The sequence below is a fragment of the Carya illinoinensis genome, chromosome 11 (assembly GCF_018687715.1).
Source record: "Carya illinoinensis cultivar Pawnee chromosome 11, C.illinoinensisPawnee_v1, whole genome shotgun sequence".
Classification (NCBI taxonomy): domain Eukaryota; kingdom Viridiplantae; phylum Streptophyta; class Magnoliopsida; order Fagales; family Juglandaceae; genus Carya; species Carya illinoinensis.
This window is the reverse complement of record NC_056762.1, coordinates 44,371,565-44,390,316: the sequence shown is the minus strand read 5'-3', so window position 1 is coordinate 44,390,316 and position 18,752 is coordinate 44,371,565. Positions and strand designations below refer to the sequence as shown.

General features: G+C 35.6%; 1 protein-coding gene across 5 annotated transcripts; it reads left to right on the top strand.

The window, feature by feature from the left end:
• The first annotated feature begins 12,994 nt into the window (after positions 1-12,994).
• On the top strand, positions 12,995-16,323 carry LOC122281869 (scarecrow-like transcription factor PAT1). 5 transcript variants are annotated; one of them, XM_043093691.1, is made up of 2 exons: positions 12,995-13,211; positions 14,329-16,323. In XM_043093691.1, exon 2 carries the CDS (start codon positions 14,535-14,537, stop codon positions 16,173-16,175), a length of 1,641 nt encoding a protein of 546 aa, XP_042949625.1. In that variant the 5' UTR covers positions 12,995-13,211; positions 14,329-14,534; the 3' UTR covers positions 16,176-16,323. The 5 variants fall into 5 exon arrangements, with proteins under 5 accessions (XP_042949625.1, XP_042949626.1, XP_042949629.1 ...); XM_043093692.1 differs by having other exon boundaries at positions 12,995-13,288; XM_043093695.1 differs by lacking the exon at positions 12,995-13,211 and adding an exon at positions 13,331-13,453.
• Positions 16,324-18,752: the final 2,429 nt, after the last annotated feature.

The following is an 18,752-nucleotide window of genomic DNA, read 5'->3' as shown; positions in this document are numbered from 1 at the left end:
CATGTACTTTCAGATGGGAAGGATTTTTTGTGTTGCTTTCCAAGCATGCATCCTTCACAAACAGCCTTCTGTTCTTGCACTAATGGCAAGTCATTGATCATCTCTTTCTGATGCAGCTGTCTCAAGGCATCATAACTATAATGCTCAAACCTTTGATGCCATAGAGTGTAATGATTAACTTTAGCACTCATAGCTTTAGGATGCTGCCAATGAATAGGAAAATTCCTATTGCATTCCATTTTAATTTCAGCTATCTTTAGATTACTTTTGTTATAAAAAATTTGACATATACTATCTTCAAAGTGCAAAGCATTTTGAATCATCTGACCAACACTCAACAAGTTTTGTTCTAAAGAAGGAACAAGCAAAACATCTTTAATAGATTTTCTACATTTTCTTGTTTGAATGGCTACCGTTCCCTTCCCTTTGGACTCCATCATATCTCTATTTCCCATTTTAACTCTTGTTTTGATAGATTCATCAAGTTGTGAGAAGATGTCTTCATCTACTGCCATATGGTTATTGCATCCACTATCAATAAACCAAATGTTGCTAGCATTGTTGATGTGGCTTGACAAGCAAAGAACATATGCCCTTCATTCTTTTCTTCTGTATAATTTGCTTGTTGATTGGTTTTGATTATGCTATCTTTTTCAACATGGCCAAACCTTTTACAATGCGTGCACTAAGGTTTTCCTTCATGAAAACAATCATTTCCAACATACTTTGTCTTTTTACATATTCCACAAGGTGAAAATTCTTTATGTTTTCCTTTCTTCTTTTCCTCTTTCCAAGTTTTCTCTCATTTTTTTGATGAATTCTGGCCTTGCCTTTTCAAATCTTTTGACTTTTAAAATTTTACATTCACTTTTGATTGGAATGCATTTTCTAAAGACTCTTCAAATCTTCTCTCAACTCTCCATTCATGTGCTTGCAAGGATCCCATCAATTCAGTGATTGTTAGAGTAGTTAAATCCTTAGATTATTCTACTTGACAACAACATGATCATATTTTTCTATAAGACTAATTAAAATTTTCTAAACAACAAGTTGATCAATGATTTCTTCCCCATAAGTCCTCATCTAATTAACCAGTTCGATTAATCTAGAAGAGTACTCTTTCACACTTTCAGATTCTTTCATTTTAAAACTCTCTAACTCTCTTCTCAAGCCTTGAAGTTTGATAAATCTTACCTTTGCATTTTCTTGGAATTCCAATTGTAAAATATCCCAAGCTTGCTTTGAGGTTGTAGCTCTCATCAATATGGGAAACATAGAATCACTCACTGCCTGTTGAAGAACAAATAAAGCCTTTGCATTTTTCTGCTGCTCAGACTTTAATTGTTCTTGGACTGCTGTTGATTGTCCTTCAACTGGAGTGGTAACTCCTTTCTCTATTACTTCCCACAGATCTTGAGAAATGAAGAAAGTCTTCATTTTTATACTCCAGTAATTATAACCCTCTCCATTGAAGATGTGAACTAGTGCTGTGGCTCCAAAACTTGAAATTATTCGACCTTAAATAGATCGAACCTACTCTAGTACCACCTATTGAAGATGAAGAGAAATTAACTTGAAAAGTAAAGTACGTATCTTCTAGTCTCTTTCAATAACCCATCAGTAAATTACATCATAATAGCTGAACTTTATATAAGTTCATTTTTGAGTCTTCAGATCAAATACATAGAATGTAACTACCAATAATTAAAGCATTACATTAACTTCTCTTTAAAAAAAATGATGATGAAATTATTTAATCAAGATGAACACATTAATTTCAATAGTTTGCATATCTGCCTGTTCTATCTATCATCCATCCTGGTGCTATTTTCAATGTATACAAAAACAACCTCAATGCAGAGAAGCTAATGGCTAGTTTTGCAGACAGAAAACACCTCAGTCAAAGGTACTAAGAGGAAGTTTAAGCTCATTGTGCCCCCTTCATTCTTTATCATAGAAGTAGAGTTTTATTTCCCTTGTGTGAAGAGCAAATGAAGAGATTGGTAGCAAATTGTTGTGTTGATGACTTTGTTATAGAAAGTGCACTTTTTACATCTGCATGTTCGTTACAAAACAAGGATGAGAGGATACATTGTTCACAGACATATTTATGCCACATGCATTATCATCTAATGAGGAGGATTCTGTAAGTTTTTAGAGTTTGGCTCTACAAATGGAATGATCTAAGAAAAGTCTAAACTATATGAGTTTATACTTTTATATGACCGTTTAACATTATTAAACACAAATAAAGCAGAGTAAGATTGAAAGGAATTGTTTCCTTTTCATGCCATCGTATTTGCTACAAAGTGAGTATTTATATACATCAAGTGAGAATATTCTTTGTACTAATATTTCAGAATTACAAGTAATAAGATGACACATGTATAACAGAATTATTTTAGAGGATTCTGGCTTAGCACGTCCTTTGAATGTGCAGATGAGGTGCCTGTCTTTGAGGTAATTTGATCACTGCTAGTACACCCCTACGAGCCAAGCATATTTGGAAGAATAGTGAGGCTCGATCTCGATGTTGAAAATCTCGTGGTTGACAGTGGTTTTGTAAATATATCAAAAAGTTGATCCTTACGTGATAGAAAGGAAACTTGAAGAGCCTTTGCTTGAATACGATCCTGAACAAAGTGATAGTCAATATCAACATATTTGGTATTGGAGTGCATCATTGGATTCATAGAGAGGTAATTTGCCCCCAAATTGTCACAGTAAAGAGTATGAGGTTTTGTCAAAAATATGCCTAACTCAGATAGGAGTGATTGCAGCCACAACAGTTCACAAGTAGCATGAGCTAGAGCCTTATATTCTGCCTCCGTACTTGATCTAGCTATAGTTGATTGCTTCTTTGAACTCCATGAAACCAAGTTCTTGCCATAAAAGACACAATAGCCACCAGTTGATTTTCTATCTGGACAGCTAGCCCAGTCTGAAGCAGCCAGAGAAAAAAGGGGAGAAGGTGTAATCCAGAGACCATAGTCCAATGTGTGTTTTAGGTACCGTAAAATTCTTTTAACACTTTACCAATGAGATAAACATAGAGAATGCATAAACTGGCACACACGGTTGATAGAGAAGGCAAGATCAAGCCTCATAAATAATAAGTACTGCAAACTTCCTACTATACTTCGATAAAAAGAGGGATCTTCCACAGAAGTTGAATCAAAGGCAGATAACTTGGTGGAAGGGGACATGGGACTGCCTACAGGCTTTCAATTCAACATATTTGTCTTTTTGAGTAATTCCAAAATGTATTTCCTTTGAGATAACTTTAGTCTAGTGATGGTACGATTGCATTCAAGTCCTAAAAAATAATGTAAAGATCCTAGGTCTTTAATAGGAAAATCAATGCTTAAAACTGAAATGATATGAGTTAGAACATCCGAATTTAAGCCAGTAAGCACGATATCATCCACGTACACGAAAATACAACCACAAAGTGATGCCTGTATATAAACAACGATGTATCGAATTTGTAAACAATAAAACCCAATTCAAGCAACTGAGAACTCAATCGCACATACCACGCTCGTGGAGCCTGTTTAAGGCCATATAAAGCTCTGTTGAGCTTGTAGACATAATGAGGAAACTGAGGGCATACAAACCAAGGTGGCTAAGTCATAAAAACTTGTTCATCAAATGTCCCATGTAGAAATGCATTTTGGACATCTAATTATTGTATCGGCCAACTAGAGGAAATGGCAATTGATAGAACTAACCTGATTGAAGTGGGTTTCACCACAGGACTGAGCGTTTTGTTGTAGTCCAAGACCTCAAGTTGACTGTCGCCCTTGGCTACAAGTCGTGCTTTTCTCCTTTCAATAGAGCCATTTGACAGAAGCTTGGCTTTGAATATCCATCTATAGCCAACAAGATTCGGGTTTGAGGCAGGGGGAACCAATGACCAAGTGTTGGTGGACATGAGCGCATCGAATTTGAGCTGCATTGCATGTCTCCATTCTGAAAATTTTGAAGCTTCGATAACAGAGGTAGGTTCATCTGGGATGGCAGTCATATGAACATGAGGTAAAGGCCAGGAAATGGTGCCGTCTGTTCTTATTTTGGGATAAGGTTTGTTTGATTTGGCTCTGGTTTGCATGGGGTGAGTGTTTGGGGCTGGGTATTCAATGGGGAGAGGTGAGTCTGGGGAAGATGAGGGAGATTTTGCCCTAGGGGAAGCAGAGGGCGGGCTTTGTTTCAAAGTTGAGGCTTCAGATGATGGGCTTGTGTCTAATTCGAATGATGGGCTTGTTTCTAAAGGATTGTTTCTAAGGATGGGATTGATATGAGTCAGAGATGAAGGATTATTTGGGCCAGGGCCGTGAGGTGTCTGTAGAGTGGAGTTGGTAATTGATAGGGAAATGGAGCTGGGTTGAGAGGAGTAAGGGTGCTATGAAGGCCCAAGATTGGGAGAGGAAAATGGTAAGAGTGCATGAGATGGAGTGGACCAATTGTGAGTAGGTGGGCTCATGGAAGACACACAAAATGGGAATGTGTTTTCATTGAACAATACATTCCTGGAAACATACATTTTGGCAGTGAGAACATGAAAACAAAGATAGTCATGGTGAGAGGAGCTATAGCCAAGAAACACACACGGAAGTGATTTGAAATTGATTTTGTGTTTATTATATGGCTGAAGAATAGGCCAACATTGACACCCAAATGTCTTTAGAAACATATAATCTGGTTTTTAATGAAATAGAACCTCAAATGGTGACTTATTGCTTAAAACTGGAGTTGGAAGTCTATTAATTAAGAAAATAGCCATGACAAAGGCATCTGACCAATATGAATGAGGCATTGAGGAATGAGCAAGAAATGAAAGTTCAGTCTCAACAATATGGCAGTGTTTTCTTTCCATCGAATCATTTTGTGAGTGTGCATAAGGACAGGAAATTCTATGGGAAATACGAAATGATTGCAACACATTATTAAGCGCTCTAAATTCTCCATCCCAATCAGATTGTAGTGCTCGAATTTTTGTATAAAAACGAATTTCTACATGACGTTTAAAAGAAAGAAAAAATGTGACTACATCGGATTTACATTGGCTTTGCAACAGGAAGAATATAGACCAGGTGGAGATGGCGATTTAACAGGAATACTGACTTGAGAAACTATTTTATGAACGAGTTACATAGACGGATGACCTAGCTGAATGTGCCATTGGAAGGTAGAGACACGTTCACCAACATGTGCTTGAGGAGATGGAGGGTTTGATGGAAAGGCATACATGCCATCTTTAGTATGGCCTTGGAGAAGGACTTTCTTGGTTCGGGAATCCTTTCCACAAAAAAATGAAGAGTGAAATTCAAAAAATACACAATTATCTTAACAAAATTTTCTAACATAAACTAAATTCTTTGGAAATTAAAGGAACATGATAGAGTTTTGAGAGAAGAAAATTGCCATTGGTGGAAGGTAGTGTTGAAGAGCCAATATGATGAATTGGGAGGGAATTACTATCACCTGCATGAACTTGTTCTTCACCTGTGTACTCAGATGGATTAAGAGAAAGGTTAGAAAAAATCGGGATATCAAGTGTTATCAACAGGTGTGGATGGTGCTTGAGTGTAATGTGTAACAGAGGTGAAGTTAGCCGAGAGGGAGGGTGGTGGAGAGGATTGAAAACTAAAGTCAAAGTGATGGTATCATGGTAACAAGAGTTAGCTGTATGTCCTTGTTTGTGGCAAACTTGGCAAGTGGGTTGATTTGGGGAAAAGTTGGGTGGGAAGGAAGGAAAACGACTACCATGTCTGCCTCGACCACGTCCTCTATAACCACCCCTACCATGAGATGAACCTCTACCTTGAGAAGTAATGTTACTTGGTTGCTTTTGAGTATTATTGGTAGAGAACTTAGGTAAAGCTGTAAGAGTAGTATGCTGATGGATTAGCCGAGACTCATAAGTGAGTAAATGACTATAAACTTGTGAAGGGCTTAGAGGATCAGCACAAGTAGTAATTGATGTCACAATAGAATCATAGTCTATGCCCAAGCCAGCCAAGAGATAGGTAATGAAATCAGTAGAGGAGAGGGCTTTACTAGCCATAGCAAGGGTATCTTGAAAAAGCTTGGCACGCTGATAATATTCAGCAATGGAGTTTGAACCCTTTTTTAGGGTTGTAAGCTGCATTTGAACTTGCATAATTCGAGCTTGAGATTTTGCAGCAAACAAATCGACACGTACATCCCATATTTCGCGAGAAGTGGATTGTCACAACCCCACCCTATCAAGAGGGAGACCGTGATCCCGTACCTATTCTTTTTCCTATTATAAAAGTAAATTTATTTATATATGAATTCCCATATTGTTATTAGTATTATTATTATTAATTTATTAATATCTTTTTTAAAAGATAATGCGAGACGATTCGAACGCATTACGCATAAATTCTAATTTCTAACTGAAAGAAACATCTAATAGACATACCTTTACATTCCTTTACAAAGGACTCTCAGAGTCCGTCATCCATTTATTTAACATAACTACTTTAAACAAAAAGGGACTCAGTCCCTTCAGTTTTTACAAAAGGAAACTAACTTAAAGAAGGAGGGGTTTCCATTACCCCACTATATACTTTATACCCGAAGGTATCTTGTCTAGAAGTTAACTCAATAAAACATCCCCGTGTGGGGTCCAGTATTAAAACATAAGAAACATATATTTTCATAAAAAGAAACCAAACTACCAAGGGACTACTAAACATCGGCCCCTCCCTCCTAAAAAATACTCAGCTCCTCAGTAGATTCATCTGTACCTGGATGTTTAAAAACATAAACACAAAGTGAGTCTAATACTCAGTAAGCAGTACACCATGCTGTTAACTTAATAAGCATATAGTACTTTCTTTTGAAAACATGCATCCATAAACCAATACTAATTCTGACAATACTTCCATACATATACTTTCTTTATAACATCATGCATACACTTACTTCTTACTATCATGCATATACTCACTTCATACTTTCATGCAAAATCTTTATTTCTTATTTTCATACATACTTATATATCATATCTTTATGCATACACTTCATTTAATCTTTCACTTTCTTGTGGCCAACACACTATTACGCCTCGTGTGTTGGGGTTAGCGATCCTATTGGACCTGGATTCCACCCGTGGCCATAGGTTAGGAACCCCTTTCTGTCAGGGAGCAGCACTGGGTGCACTACCAATACTACTTGCCCGGCATTGCAATCTGCCCATTTCTTTGATATCATTTCCTTTCATGTGGCCATTACATATTTTCGTACATTAATTCATTCCTTTTCTTTCTTTGAAATCAACATTTTCAATATCTTCCTTAGTCCGATGAATATGCTTTTATTTTGAAAAATAGCATTTTATATCATGCTTACATATAAATAAAATATTAGTTATTTCAAGAAGCATGTATAAAAAAATTTCATGACTTAGGGACTACATGCATGCATTACCATATATACATACAATCAATTATAATCAATAGGATACTTAACAGGGGCTACCAAAAAATGCTTGTACATAATATAAACTCATTTATTCTTTAATTAGAGGAACGTTTGGAAAGAGATAGAGAAATATTCTTCCACAAGAGAACTTGACGTGGGCGCATGGTCATAGCTACTTACCTCGATCCGCTGCAATCCCTTTAACTTCAGAAAATCCTAATCCAATAAATAACAAGTGTGTTAAAACTCATCCAACATCCTTTAGATCCCCCTTTAACGATGGCTAAAATATTAAAAATCTAACATCGTTTTCTACCCTTAATGTTACCTCAATTAACTACCATCTTGACAAATCCTTACAAGAGTAACATAAGAAAATAGTTAATTTAGTTAACATAACATCAAAACAACTCCATATATACATTTAATCACTTAAAACAGAACATAATTATATATATACACAAAACAGAACATTAAAACAGCCTTATATATATAATTAATCGCTTAAAACAGAGCATATATGTAGATATACAAAACATAACATCAAAACATCCCCATATAAATACTTAATCCCTTAAAACAGAGCATATATGTATATATATATATATAACATAACATCAAAACATAAACTAAACAATTTAGTTAGCTTCCAAAATCACATTAAATCACATTAAACAATTTACCTTAAGCTCCTAGATTCTTTCAAGAGGTGAAGTGAAGGTCCAAAGCTTGAAGAAAATGAGAGGAGTTTGATTTCTTGAAGAGGAGAAGAAAAGAGGGAAGTGACGTTGGCTAGCATGGAAAGAGAGATGAAGAAGACTTGTTCTTCATTTGTTAGGTATAGACCGATGGGTTTGAAGGGGTTCATTTGTTAGGTGTAGACCGATGGGTTGAAGAGGAAAATCCTTTATCTATTAGGTGTAGACCGATGGGTTTGAAGAGAAAATCCTTCATCTATTAGGTGTTGACCGATGGGTTTGAAGATAAAATCCTTCATCTATTAGGTGTAGACCGATGGGTTTGAAGATAAAATCATTCATCTATTAGGTGTAGAGCGATGGTTCATAAGAGAAGAAGCCTTAGTTAAATTTTGGTCATTAAAAGCTTAAGGAAATGGAGGGTTAGGATTAGATTTAGGAAGATAACTATTCCAATTACCAATCCAATGGTGGGAATCATTTGTGCTCTTTCATAAATCATAAAATTTTAGGATTTAAGGAGAAAATACTACAAAGCCTTAAAATCATGTACTTAATTTATTTTAACAACCCACATAAAAGTAAAAACACACCCATCTAAATAAAATAATAAAAATCTTTACATGAACATATTTAACTTAAGGAATAAAATAAAATGACATAAAAACTCACATAGTAAGACTAGGGTATTACATGGATGCCTGTAGAACATGTGCTATCAAAGTTTCGGATAAGGAGGAGATGAGAATACTCATGACAGCTTGATCCTGTTGTTGCCAAGCAAAAAACTCAAGAGTGATTTGATGAGTACTTTTATCGAGCATTTGAGGGGCAAGAATGGTCCCATCAATATACCCGAATAAGTTTTGTCCTTTGAGATAAGGCATTATTTGTGCCTTCCACAAAAGATAATTATCATGATTTAATTTTACTGTGATTAAAAGTTGGTGGGAGAAGGAAGATTGACATTTGGAGAGACCCTGGAGTTATGGGGAGGAATGATAGGGAGTTTGGGAATTTCAGCCATGGAGAAAAGCCTTGCGAGCTTGGACTGAAACGCCTAGAGCAATGGACGTGAGTCCTAAAAAGCTCTTGATACGATATTAAACACAAATAAAGTAGAGTAAGATTGAAAGGAATTGTTTCTTTTTCATGCCATTGTATTATGGAGTGGGTATTTATATACATCAAGTGAGAATATTCTTTGTACCAATATTTTAGAATTACAAGTAATAAGATGACACGTGTATAAAAGAATTATTTTAGAGGATTTTGACTTGGTACGTCCTTTGTATGTGCAGATGAGGTGTCATTCTTTGAGATAATCTGATTAATAAACATTATCGTTAGAGTAGTATTATTTGAAAGCTTTATACCACTATTCATGTGACATAATTTAATTTATAAAATTTAAATTTAAAAATTTATCTGTGCAAGAACTCTATCTAAAGAAAAATAAGATATCATTGTAGTTCAATATAATTGTGGGAGTGTCAATTTATCCGCAATCATCGTTGTTTAGGGGAATGCTAACCATAGGTTTAAGATAGAAAAAGAACCTTATCTAGTTATCTTGTATGTCAATCAGGAAAGTGATGGATTACCTGCCTGCTAGATTAGCTGGAGAATCTTTGAGCTAGCCGCAGGTTTCTGTTTCGTTCCCACTATGCAAGAAGCAGTTTTGGAATCACTTGATGCATGAGTTACAGAAACAGAGGAAAACTGAAGTAAATGGTTATGAATCATGATAGTTTTTCCATTATGTAATTCCTATCATCTCATCATTACGTGAAAAAAGCTTCATTTTTGTTGCTGAGTGCTATCTTGACCCCTACAATTTCTGCCACTCAAATCATTTTGTTTGAGAAATTGTGCAGATCGGAAATCAGCTGCTTCTTTATTTCTCTTTGAAGAGGTCTTAGGTCTCCTGTACTAGTGACCTACCTCGTATAGTCTTTGAGATTTTTTATTCCGACCCTCGGATTCCTGTGGTTATTTTTTGCATTTACTTTACAAGGAAATGGGGTCAACATGTAGATATTTCCACAATTTTAATCTCTGAACAGCCATCCGTTTCAATGGAGCATGATATAAATATGGTACCCACAAAATATATATGTCACACTTGCATCTGTTCTTTTCCCCACGTGACCTTTTTTACTGTTCTTTTCTTAGTTCACTCTTGTCAAATTACCCTAATCGGCAGTACTCAGCATTCATAAATTTAGCTTCTCAAAGACTTTGTTAGTTGGATGCATGACTTTGTGCTAAATCAGCAGTATTAGCAACAATTTCCTCTTGATTGATCTTCTTTGTGTGCTGAATGCTAAAAAAGTCTTCGACATGATTGTCTTTGAACATTATTTTTATGACACAAACTTCAAAATGGGGACAAGTTCTTTTTGACATGCTTGCAAAGACGTTTGGAATGAAGAAGTCAGAGATGTCTCTTTTGTAGAAGAGATTATAGCAGAAAGGTTTGACTTGTATGCAAACTGCCAAGTTGATCTTGTTTATACGGAGGAAAGTGATTTCTCCTGAAATCCCTGCGACTTTATACGGCTTGCTTTTAGCTAGGAATGTTGAAAATGCATTCCCTTTTTTTTCTCAGCATGAAGATCCAACCATTTGAGCTTCAGCTTCTCAAAAATTTAGCATTTCATGTTCTATATCGGAACATGTTCAATATAATGCATGTCAAATATTGCAACTGCGTGACCTCGTGCTGATGAGAAATATCTCATATTTTAGAGAGTAGGATATGGTTATAATAAAAACCTACACAGAATAAATCTGAAAGACGAGAGAGTTCAATCCATGTCCACGCTCAGATAGTCTTTGCAAAAGGATCCTCGTTTTCAAAGCAGGAAAGACAGAGCAGCACGTATATTCGCCATAATAGGCGACCATTTCGGAAAGTGTTTCACGGTGTAGAATGAAAGACAAACAAAGTCGATTGAGATTTATGTCCATTTCTTGAGGAATTCTAGAGTCATCAATCTTTGCAAATGGCCAAGCCTGCTGCCTGACGTTGGGAAGCCATGAAAGTCAAGCCCCCTCGATGCTTTCAGCATTTTCATAGGTTCTCATGAACTTGAATACCCTTCAGTGGTACATGCAATTTGCATGAACATATATGCATATTGCATGCATTATTCATAATAATTTTCTTCAAAATCATGGGCATAAATGAGAGTTTAAAAAAAGACAGGAGAGAGGTTAAACAAAAACATACCTAAACATGGATCATGGTGACGTGAAATTATAAAGAGTGGTTGTTCATGGTGACATCAAAATGTATTTGGGTCAAAAAAAGGAAGCTGAGAAAGTTCAAATTTAATGGCACTGAAAACCGTGTGGGGGCCAACATCTCACTTCGAGCCTCGAGGGCTTTTCACTACATACTTTCAATTTCAAAACGTCCTTCCACCAAGAACTATGTATAAATATTTCTTGACCAGAAATAATAGTTACATTTGTGTCATTGCGTAAATATTATGTAATAATTTCAAAAAATAAATAAATATAAAATTTATATAAAAAAATTAATTTTTTAATAATAAACTCTAGTTTTTTTCTATAATTATATTACTCTTCTTCAACAACTCCATAACCATAATGCCTGCTCCTTTCTCTTCCATTTCATTTTTATAATTTCATCTTCCAAAAGAATAATTAATATTATGATCAAACAAAAAAAATGCAATAAAACCGTTGTATTTTACCTATTTCCATGTTGGTACTCTCACAATCATTTTTTTATTAATATTTTGGCCACGATTTTCTATAGAATATTCTTTTTTGAATAAATTTTGAACTTGAGTTTCGGTGGATGCAAGAGTCAAGACTGTAAGCATTCAGATGGATGGGTCAGCAAGGATGTCGGCATCATTATTTTTTGTATTTATTCTGAAGACGAAGCCTTAACAATTCCTACGTTATAAGTCAAGTATACAACTTCCTCGTAATATTTGAAAAGAAAACTTTTTTGGCTGTATATTTTTCGTTTATGAATTTAAGTAGAAAAGGTTTTGTGAAAGTGTTTCTTTTTTAATTTTTATAAAAATAGTTTTTATTTTTGGATTTTTAATTCGGTGTGATAAACTAATTTTTAGAATCAAGCTTTTGTTTTTTGGGAAGAGATGAAAAAATATCTTGGAATTTGAAACGTTTACAAGAAAGAAAACACTACTTTCACCGAAAATATCTAGTAAAGTTTTGTATCGAATTGCTTTTTATTCTTAATTTTTTTTAACTTAATGGTAAAAAAAAGTGTTTTTTAATGAGTTTATAATTTTTTAAAAAAGATATTTAAATAAAATAAAATAAAAGCTTTTTATATAGTCGGTAGAAGTCTTTGATGGATTTCGTCTGTGACTCTAGCATGGCCAAAAACTGAAATTTTGTTTAATTAGCAGACATGTTCTGCATTCTACTAACAGTGTTTTTTTATTATGCATTTTCACATATAATATTTTTAGTGTTTGTGAAAGTAATAGGTACCATTTAAATTAGAGAAATTTTGTGAAAGGTTTTTGTTTATATTTTTCGTAACTTATCCTGCGTGGTTTTAAGTTAATCCAGGAAACCATCTGGGTAAAAAAAATACTATTTATTCTGTTTATATGTTTTTTGAACTATTTTGATAATGTTTTTGTACTAGTTCTGTGATATATATATATACTATCTATATTGATAAGATAATAGTTTATTTTTTATTTTTTTTTATTTTTTGAAACTGAGAAGATAATAGTTGTGTGATATTGATACAAGCTGGGATGACCATTATTAATACTTTATGGGATAATGTAGAGGGAGATTTGACAGCCACTTGTGGTTGTCCTTTTGTCTTCGATGATACTGTAACATTACTCATTAGAATGAGAATATCCTCAGATATCACTTCAATGTCATCTCTGTAAATCCTGTAAATTATGAGGTCATTATTTAACCAAACTTTACCATAAACTTCGGATGGATTATATTGGACCTTGTACAAAAGATCTTTGTTTGGAACTTTTGAAACATAGAACACCAAACCAGAGGATTTCATCATCAAAGGTAAGCGAAAAACCCATCAAGTTGATGTAGGAGTCGATATTAAGTGCTTGGATTTTCTGTCTGACTTGTAGTGCTTTGTGAGTAAGATTATTCCTGACTTTTATTTTTGTGAATCTTCTTGTCAATTTCTAAGTATTCGTGATGGAGATTTGGGCATGTGTAGTTTGCGATAAATGTGTTTTAGTGATGTGGTTGTGTGCATCTGTGAGCTAACTTTCAGTTCAGAGTTTATCTTTTTCGAGGTAATATGTTGTTACTTGTGAAAATGGATTCGCCGCAAAATAGTGAAAAGATGGAATCTTTTTGCTTTGGCATATGAAAGAGGATATGCCCATTTGGCTTCAACCCCATGGGCTTTGCTCTTCTGCTATCGTTTTATTCTTTCTCTGAATAAAGCTTTTTGATGGCGCTAGAGTTAGAAAGTGGAGTGAATTCCTCTCTCTCCCTCTCTGTGTTTATGTTTTCCTTCAACGAGTTTGTGCTCTTGTTTGTGGCATTTCTAAAATCATGGATTTTGAGGTTATTCAAGGGTTAGATGCTTGGAATTTTTCTCCCTCTGAGTTTCTACGAGCTTGGGGCTCTATATTTGTAATCGGTGCACTAGTTTATATCATTTAACTTTAGATGTTCTAGATGGTATTGGAAGATTTTGTTTTCTCTTTTTCTTCTCCTGAAATACATTTTTATAAACGGTTAAGGAATTTTGGTCGGGAAGCAATTTTTCGAAGTATTTTAATTCATTTTCTTTACCAAATTTGAAACGGTGGATGCTAATGCTATGATTTTGTTCAAGAATTTGCTTATTGTTATGGTAGCACTATTGATATTGCACTAGTTTTCGTGTATTCATAAATTTCTTCTTATATCTAACAAAAATCAAGGGTCTGTGATTTGAAGCTAATTAATCCAACCGAACTCTTCTGCCTTGCCTGCTCCAAGTGTTCATGATAACCTTTAGGGACCTTTGAAATTCGTTTTATAGCATCTTTGAAATTCATTTGTTGCGAATAGGATCGCATTCATGGAGCTCTTATGCTTAATGTCACTATGATTTACAAAGCATTTTCTGCTTTGTCAACTTCATTTTCGTCATGCATATTGCTACTTTTCTCTGCAGACTGTATCATTTTTTACACATCGTCTATGCTGAGATTTGGAATAATGATGAAGTAGCATAAGTTGAAGTAAGCAAGCCTCGTATCTAAAGACCAGAGAGAGCAGTCAGTTAAGTTTGGGTGCATTTGTGCCAGTAGGTTTCCTGGTATTGATTTTGGCCACCATCCATCAATTGATTGTTCTAAATAAGTGAATTGGCATTCTTCAATGCAACCATCTCAGAAAAAAAGTATTTCAACTGGTTCTCACAGGTTCTATGAACAGCTAGTGCAAGAGCCAGTGTCCTATTTTGTGTCCCCCAGCCAGAATTTTGATCCTCATTTATGCTCTGACGATAACAGCCAGGGAACCCACCCTTTGGTTCCAACTTGTGAGAACTACTGCACCCTTGAATCATCCTCAGGAACCAGTGGTTACTTTGTTCAAAATTCTCCATCTACTGTCAGTTTCTCCCCTAACGGAAGCCCAGCTTCACAACCAGATTCTCAATCATTCCCCACAGACCAGCATCAATCCCCTGACAATGCTTGTGGCTCACCAGTCAGTGTATCTTGCTTGTCAGATGATGTCGATGACCTGAGGCACAAGATAAGGGAACTAGAAACTGCTATGCTGGAACCTGATTTAGATACACTTGACAGATACTCTAACGCAAACCCTGTTGGACCTAATCAAATTCCATCAGAAGCAGAAAAGTGGAAGCAAATGATGGAGATAATTTCCGGAATGGACTTGAAAGATGTGCTTTGTGCTTGTGCTAAAGCCATAGCAGAAAATGATATGTACACAGCTGAATGGTTGATGTCAGAGTTACGTCAGATGGTCTCAGTTTCTGGTGAGCCAATCCAACGCTTAGGAGCTTACATGCTGGAAGGGCTTGTTGCAAGATTGGCATCTTCAGGAAGTTCTATCTATAAAGCTCTTCGATGCAAAGAGCCTGCCAGTGCTGAACTTCTCTCGTACATGCACTTACTCTATGAAGTCTGCCCATTTTTCAAGTTTGGCTATATGTCTGCAAATGGGGCAATTGCAGAAGCTTTGAAGGATGAAAATCGCATCCATATAATTGATTTTCAGATTGCACAGGGCAGCCAGTGGATCACCTTAATCCAGGGTCTTGCTGCAAGGCCCAGAGGACCTCCACAGATTCGTATCACGGGCATCGATGATACCACATCAGCTTATGCCCGGGGAGGGGGCCCTGATATTGTAGGGAAGAGGTTATCCAGGCTGGCCGAGTCATGTAAGGTACCCTTTGAATTCAATGCTGTAGGAATTTCTGGTTCTGAGGTTGAACTTGGAGACCTTGGAGTTCGACCTGGTGAAGCCATTGCAGTGAATTTTGCCTTGGTGTTGCACCACATGCCAGATGAAAGTGTGGGCAGTCAGAATCATCGTGACAGGATCTTGAGATTGGTTAAGAGCTTATCTCCCAAGGTGGTCACTCTTGTTGAGCAAGAATCTAATACCAACACTGCCCCATTCTTTCACCGTTTCCTTGAGACACTAGATTATTATACAGCAGTCTTTGAATCTATTGATGTGACTCTGCCACGGGAGCACAGGGAGCGTATAAATGTTGAGCAGCACTGTCTGGCTCGAGATATTGTTAACATAATAGCTTGTGAGGGGGCTGAAAGAGTGGAACGCCACGAGCTTCTTGGGAAATGGAGATCACGGTTTATTATGGCTGGTTTCACGCCTTATCCGTTGAGCTCCCTAGTGAATGCTACGATCAAGACCCTTCTGGAGAACTACTGTGAGAAGTATACACTTGAAGAGAGAGATGGAGCACTATTCCTGGGCTGGATGAATCGAGTTTTGGTTGCCTCCTGTGCGTGGAGGTGAAACCACGCATCGCTTGATGCATGTGTGTAGGCCTTGGAGTGACGACCTGAGGTAAAAACTTTCTAGCAGTAAATTTTTTCTTGGAGTTGAAAAACATTACGCGTTACTTTTTGTATCATCTAGTAATAAATTAACTTTTTGTTTACAAGCCCTGCTCTTCAGCAAAGAGATCACAAAATTTCATTTAGACCATCCATCGTTGAATGCAATGCAATACAATTTGTCGGGGCTCTAACTGCAAAGAGTATCATTATTTTCACAGCATGATATGAGTAGTATTTAAGGTTAAAAGAAAAGGTGAAACTAAACCACAATCATTCCACTTCCACTCCATTTTTATATCCTCCAAAGCAGGTTGTCCGGTCAATACAAACAGCTACTCAAGTTTCTTATTTTCTTGTACGACAGTTTACCCCACACACTGGCTATTGCTTGCTAGGTGAAACTCTTGTTTTGAGGAGATAAACACCAAAAGGGTCAGCTCCTTTGGGTTTGCGTATAATTATATTATATCAACTACAGATTCATCACACTCATATAGCTCTCATTCCGGATGTGATCTGTTATTCAAAAAAAAATATATATATATATATATATATAGCTCTCATTCCAAAAACCAACAGTCCAAAAATTGTCCATCAATACAGACCAATTAGTCTATCGAATGTATGCTATAAAGTTATAGCAAAAATTTTAGCAAATAGATTAAAGAAAATACTTTCAATGATCATCTCTCCATATTAGGGGTGTAAAAAAAAACAATAAAACGGTAAATCGAACCAGACTGGACCAAACCGGTGGGATCGATTCGGTCCCGAGTTTGATTCGGTCTGGTATCAGTTTATTTTTCTTAAAACCGGTCAAAATCGGTTCGGTTCCGATTTTTATATTTATAAAACCGGACCGGACCAGTTTATATATATATTTTAATTTTTTATATTGTATATAATATACAACTATATATAAAATAATTTTGTATTATATGATAAATTACTAATTAATATAATATTAAATTTTAAAATCTTATATCATTTTGTTTATTGTATTAATAGTTATACTAATATTATATAATGCATATTAATAGTTATTACTAATACTATATCACTATATATTATAATATACTATAATATATTATTATGTTATAAATTATAATATGTCATTATAGTTTATAATACAATTATAATATATATTATAATATACTACAATATATTATCACTATAGTATTATATACTATATTATATAATATAATATATAATATAATACATTAAAATCGGTAAAACCGGACTAAACCAGACTGAAAACAGGAGTATCGGTTTAATAGGGTAATCGGTGTGTAATCGATTTTGAAAAATACAAAACCGGTGTATACCGGTTCGGTTCTAAATTTTGTCCAAAACTGGACCGATTACACCCTTACTCCATACCAGACAGCCTTTGTCCCAGGTCGGCTTATTCAAAAAATACCATCATTGCACAGGAAATTTTTCATCATTTAAAAAAGAAAAGAGGAAAAAATTAGCTGTTAAAATTGACATGGAGAAAATTTTTGATTTGATGCAATGGAGCTTCATTTTGAACATCATGTCAACTCTAGGTTTCCACAGAGTGGATAAATTGGATAAAAGAGTGCATTACCACCGTCTCTTACTTTGTGATTATCAATAGAAATCCTTGTGGTTTTTTTTCACCTACTCGTGACCTCAGGCAAGGAGATTCCCCATCTCCTTTTTTGTTCATCCTAGGAACGAAAGTGCTAACCATACTCATCTAGAAAGAGGAAACTCTCAACCATCTCAAAGGAATTAAGATAAGTAGATCCTACCCATCTATTTCACATCTCTCGTTTGTTGATGATCTCATTCTTTTTGGGAAAGCCACGCATCAAAATGCCCAAACCTTCATGAGCTGCTTGGATACTTACTTGTCTTGGTCTGGTCAAAAAGTTCACTCCAATAAATCTTCCATCCAATTTAGCAAAAACACTATTCCTCACAAAAAGAGAGAGGTGAAGGAGCTTTTAGGTTACAAAATTGCTTCGTCCAAAATCAAATACTTAGGTCTTCCCCTCTTCTTTAAAGCCTTGAAAAATGTCCATTTTGAAGAATTACAAGAAAAAATCTTTGACAAATTGGCTGGTTGAAAGGCAAAGCTACTCTCTCAGGCTAGTAGAACCACCTTAATCCGTTCTGTGGCTAGTTCTATCCCCTCTTATGCAATGTCTTCACTCCTGATCCCAAAGGCAATCACAAAAAAACTCAATCAAGCCTTCTCCAAATTCTGGTGGGGTTTTACTAAATCATGGTGAACAATTTGCAGACCGAAATCCATAGGAGGCCTCGGCCTTAGATCAGTCTCTGACTTCAACAAAGCTTTAATGTGTAAAATTGGTTGGAATATGACAAACGGATCCAAGGCCATATGGAAAAATGTTCTCTTAGCCAAGTACTTGGAAAACTCCAGTTTCTTTAGCACTCTCTCTAAAACCTCTTATTCTTGGACTTGGAAAGGCATTGTGAAGCAAAGAGATTTTCTAAAACAAATGTTTCCCTTTTCCTTTGTTTCCCTCACCCAATCTCA

Excerpts from the sequence above, each read along its gene's own strand:
- LOC122281869 (XM_043093691.1), top strand. The coding sequence starts at position 14,535 with ATGCAACCATCTCAGAAAAAAAGTATTTCAACTGGTTCTCACAGGTTC.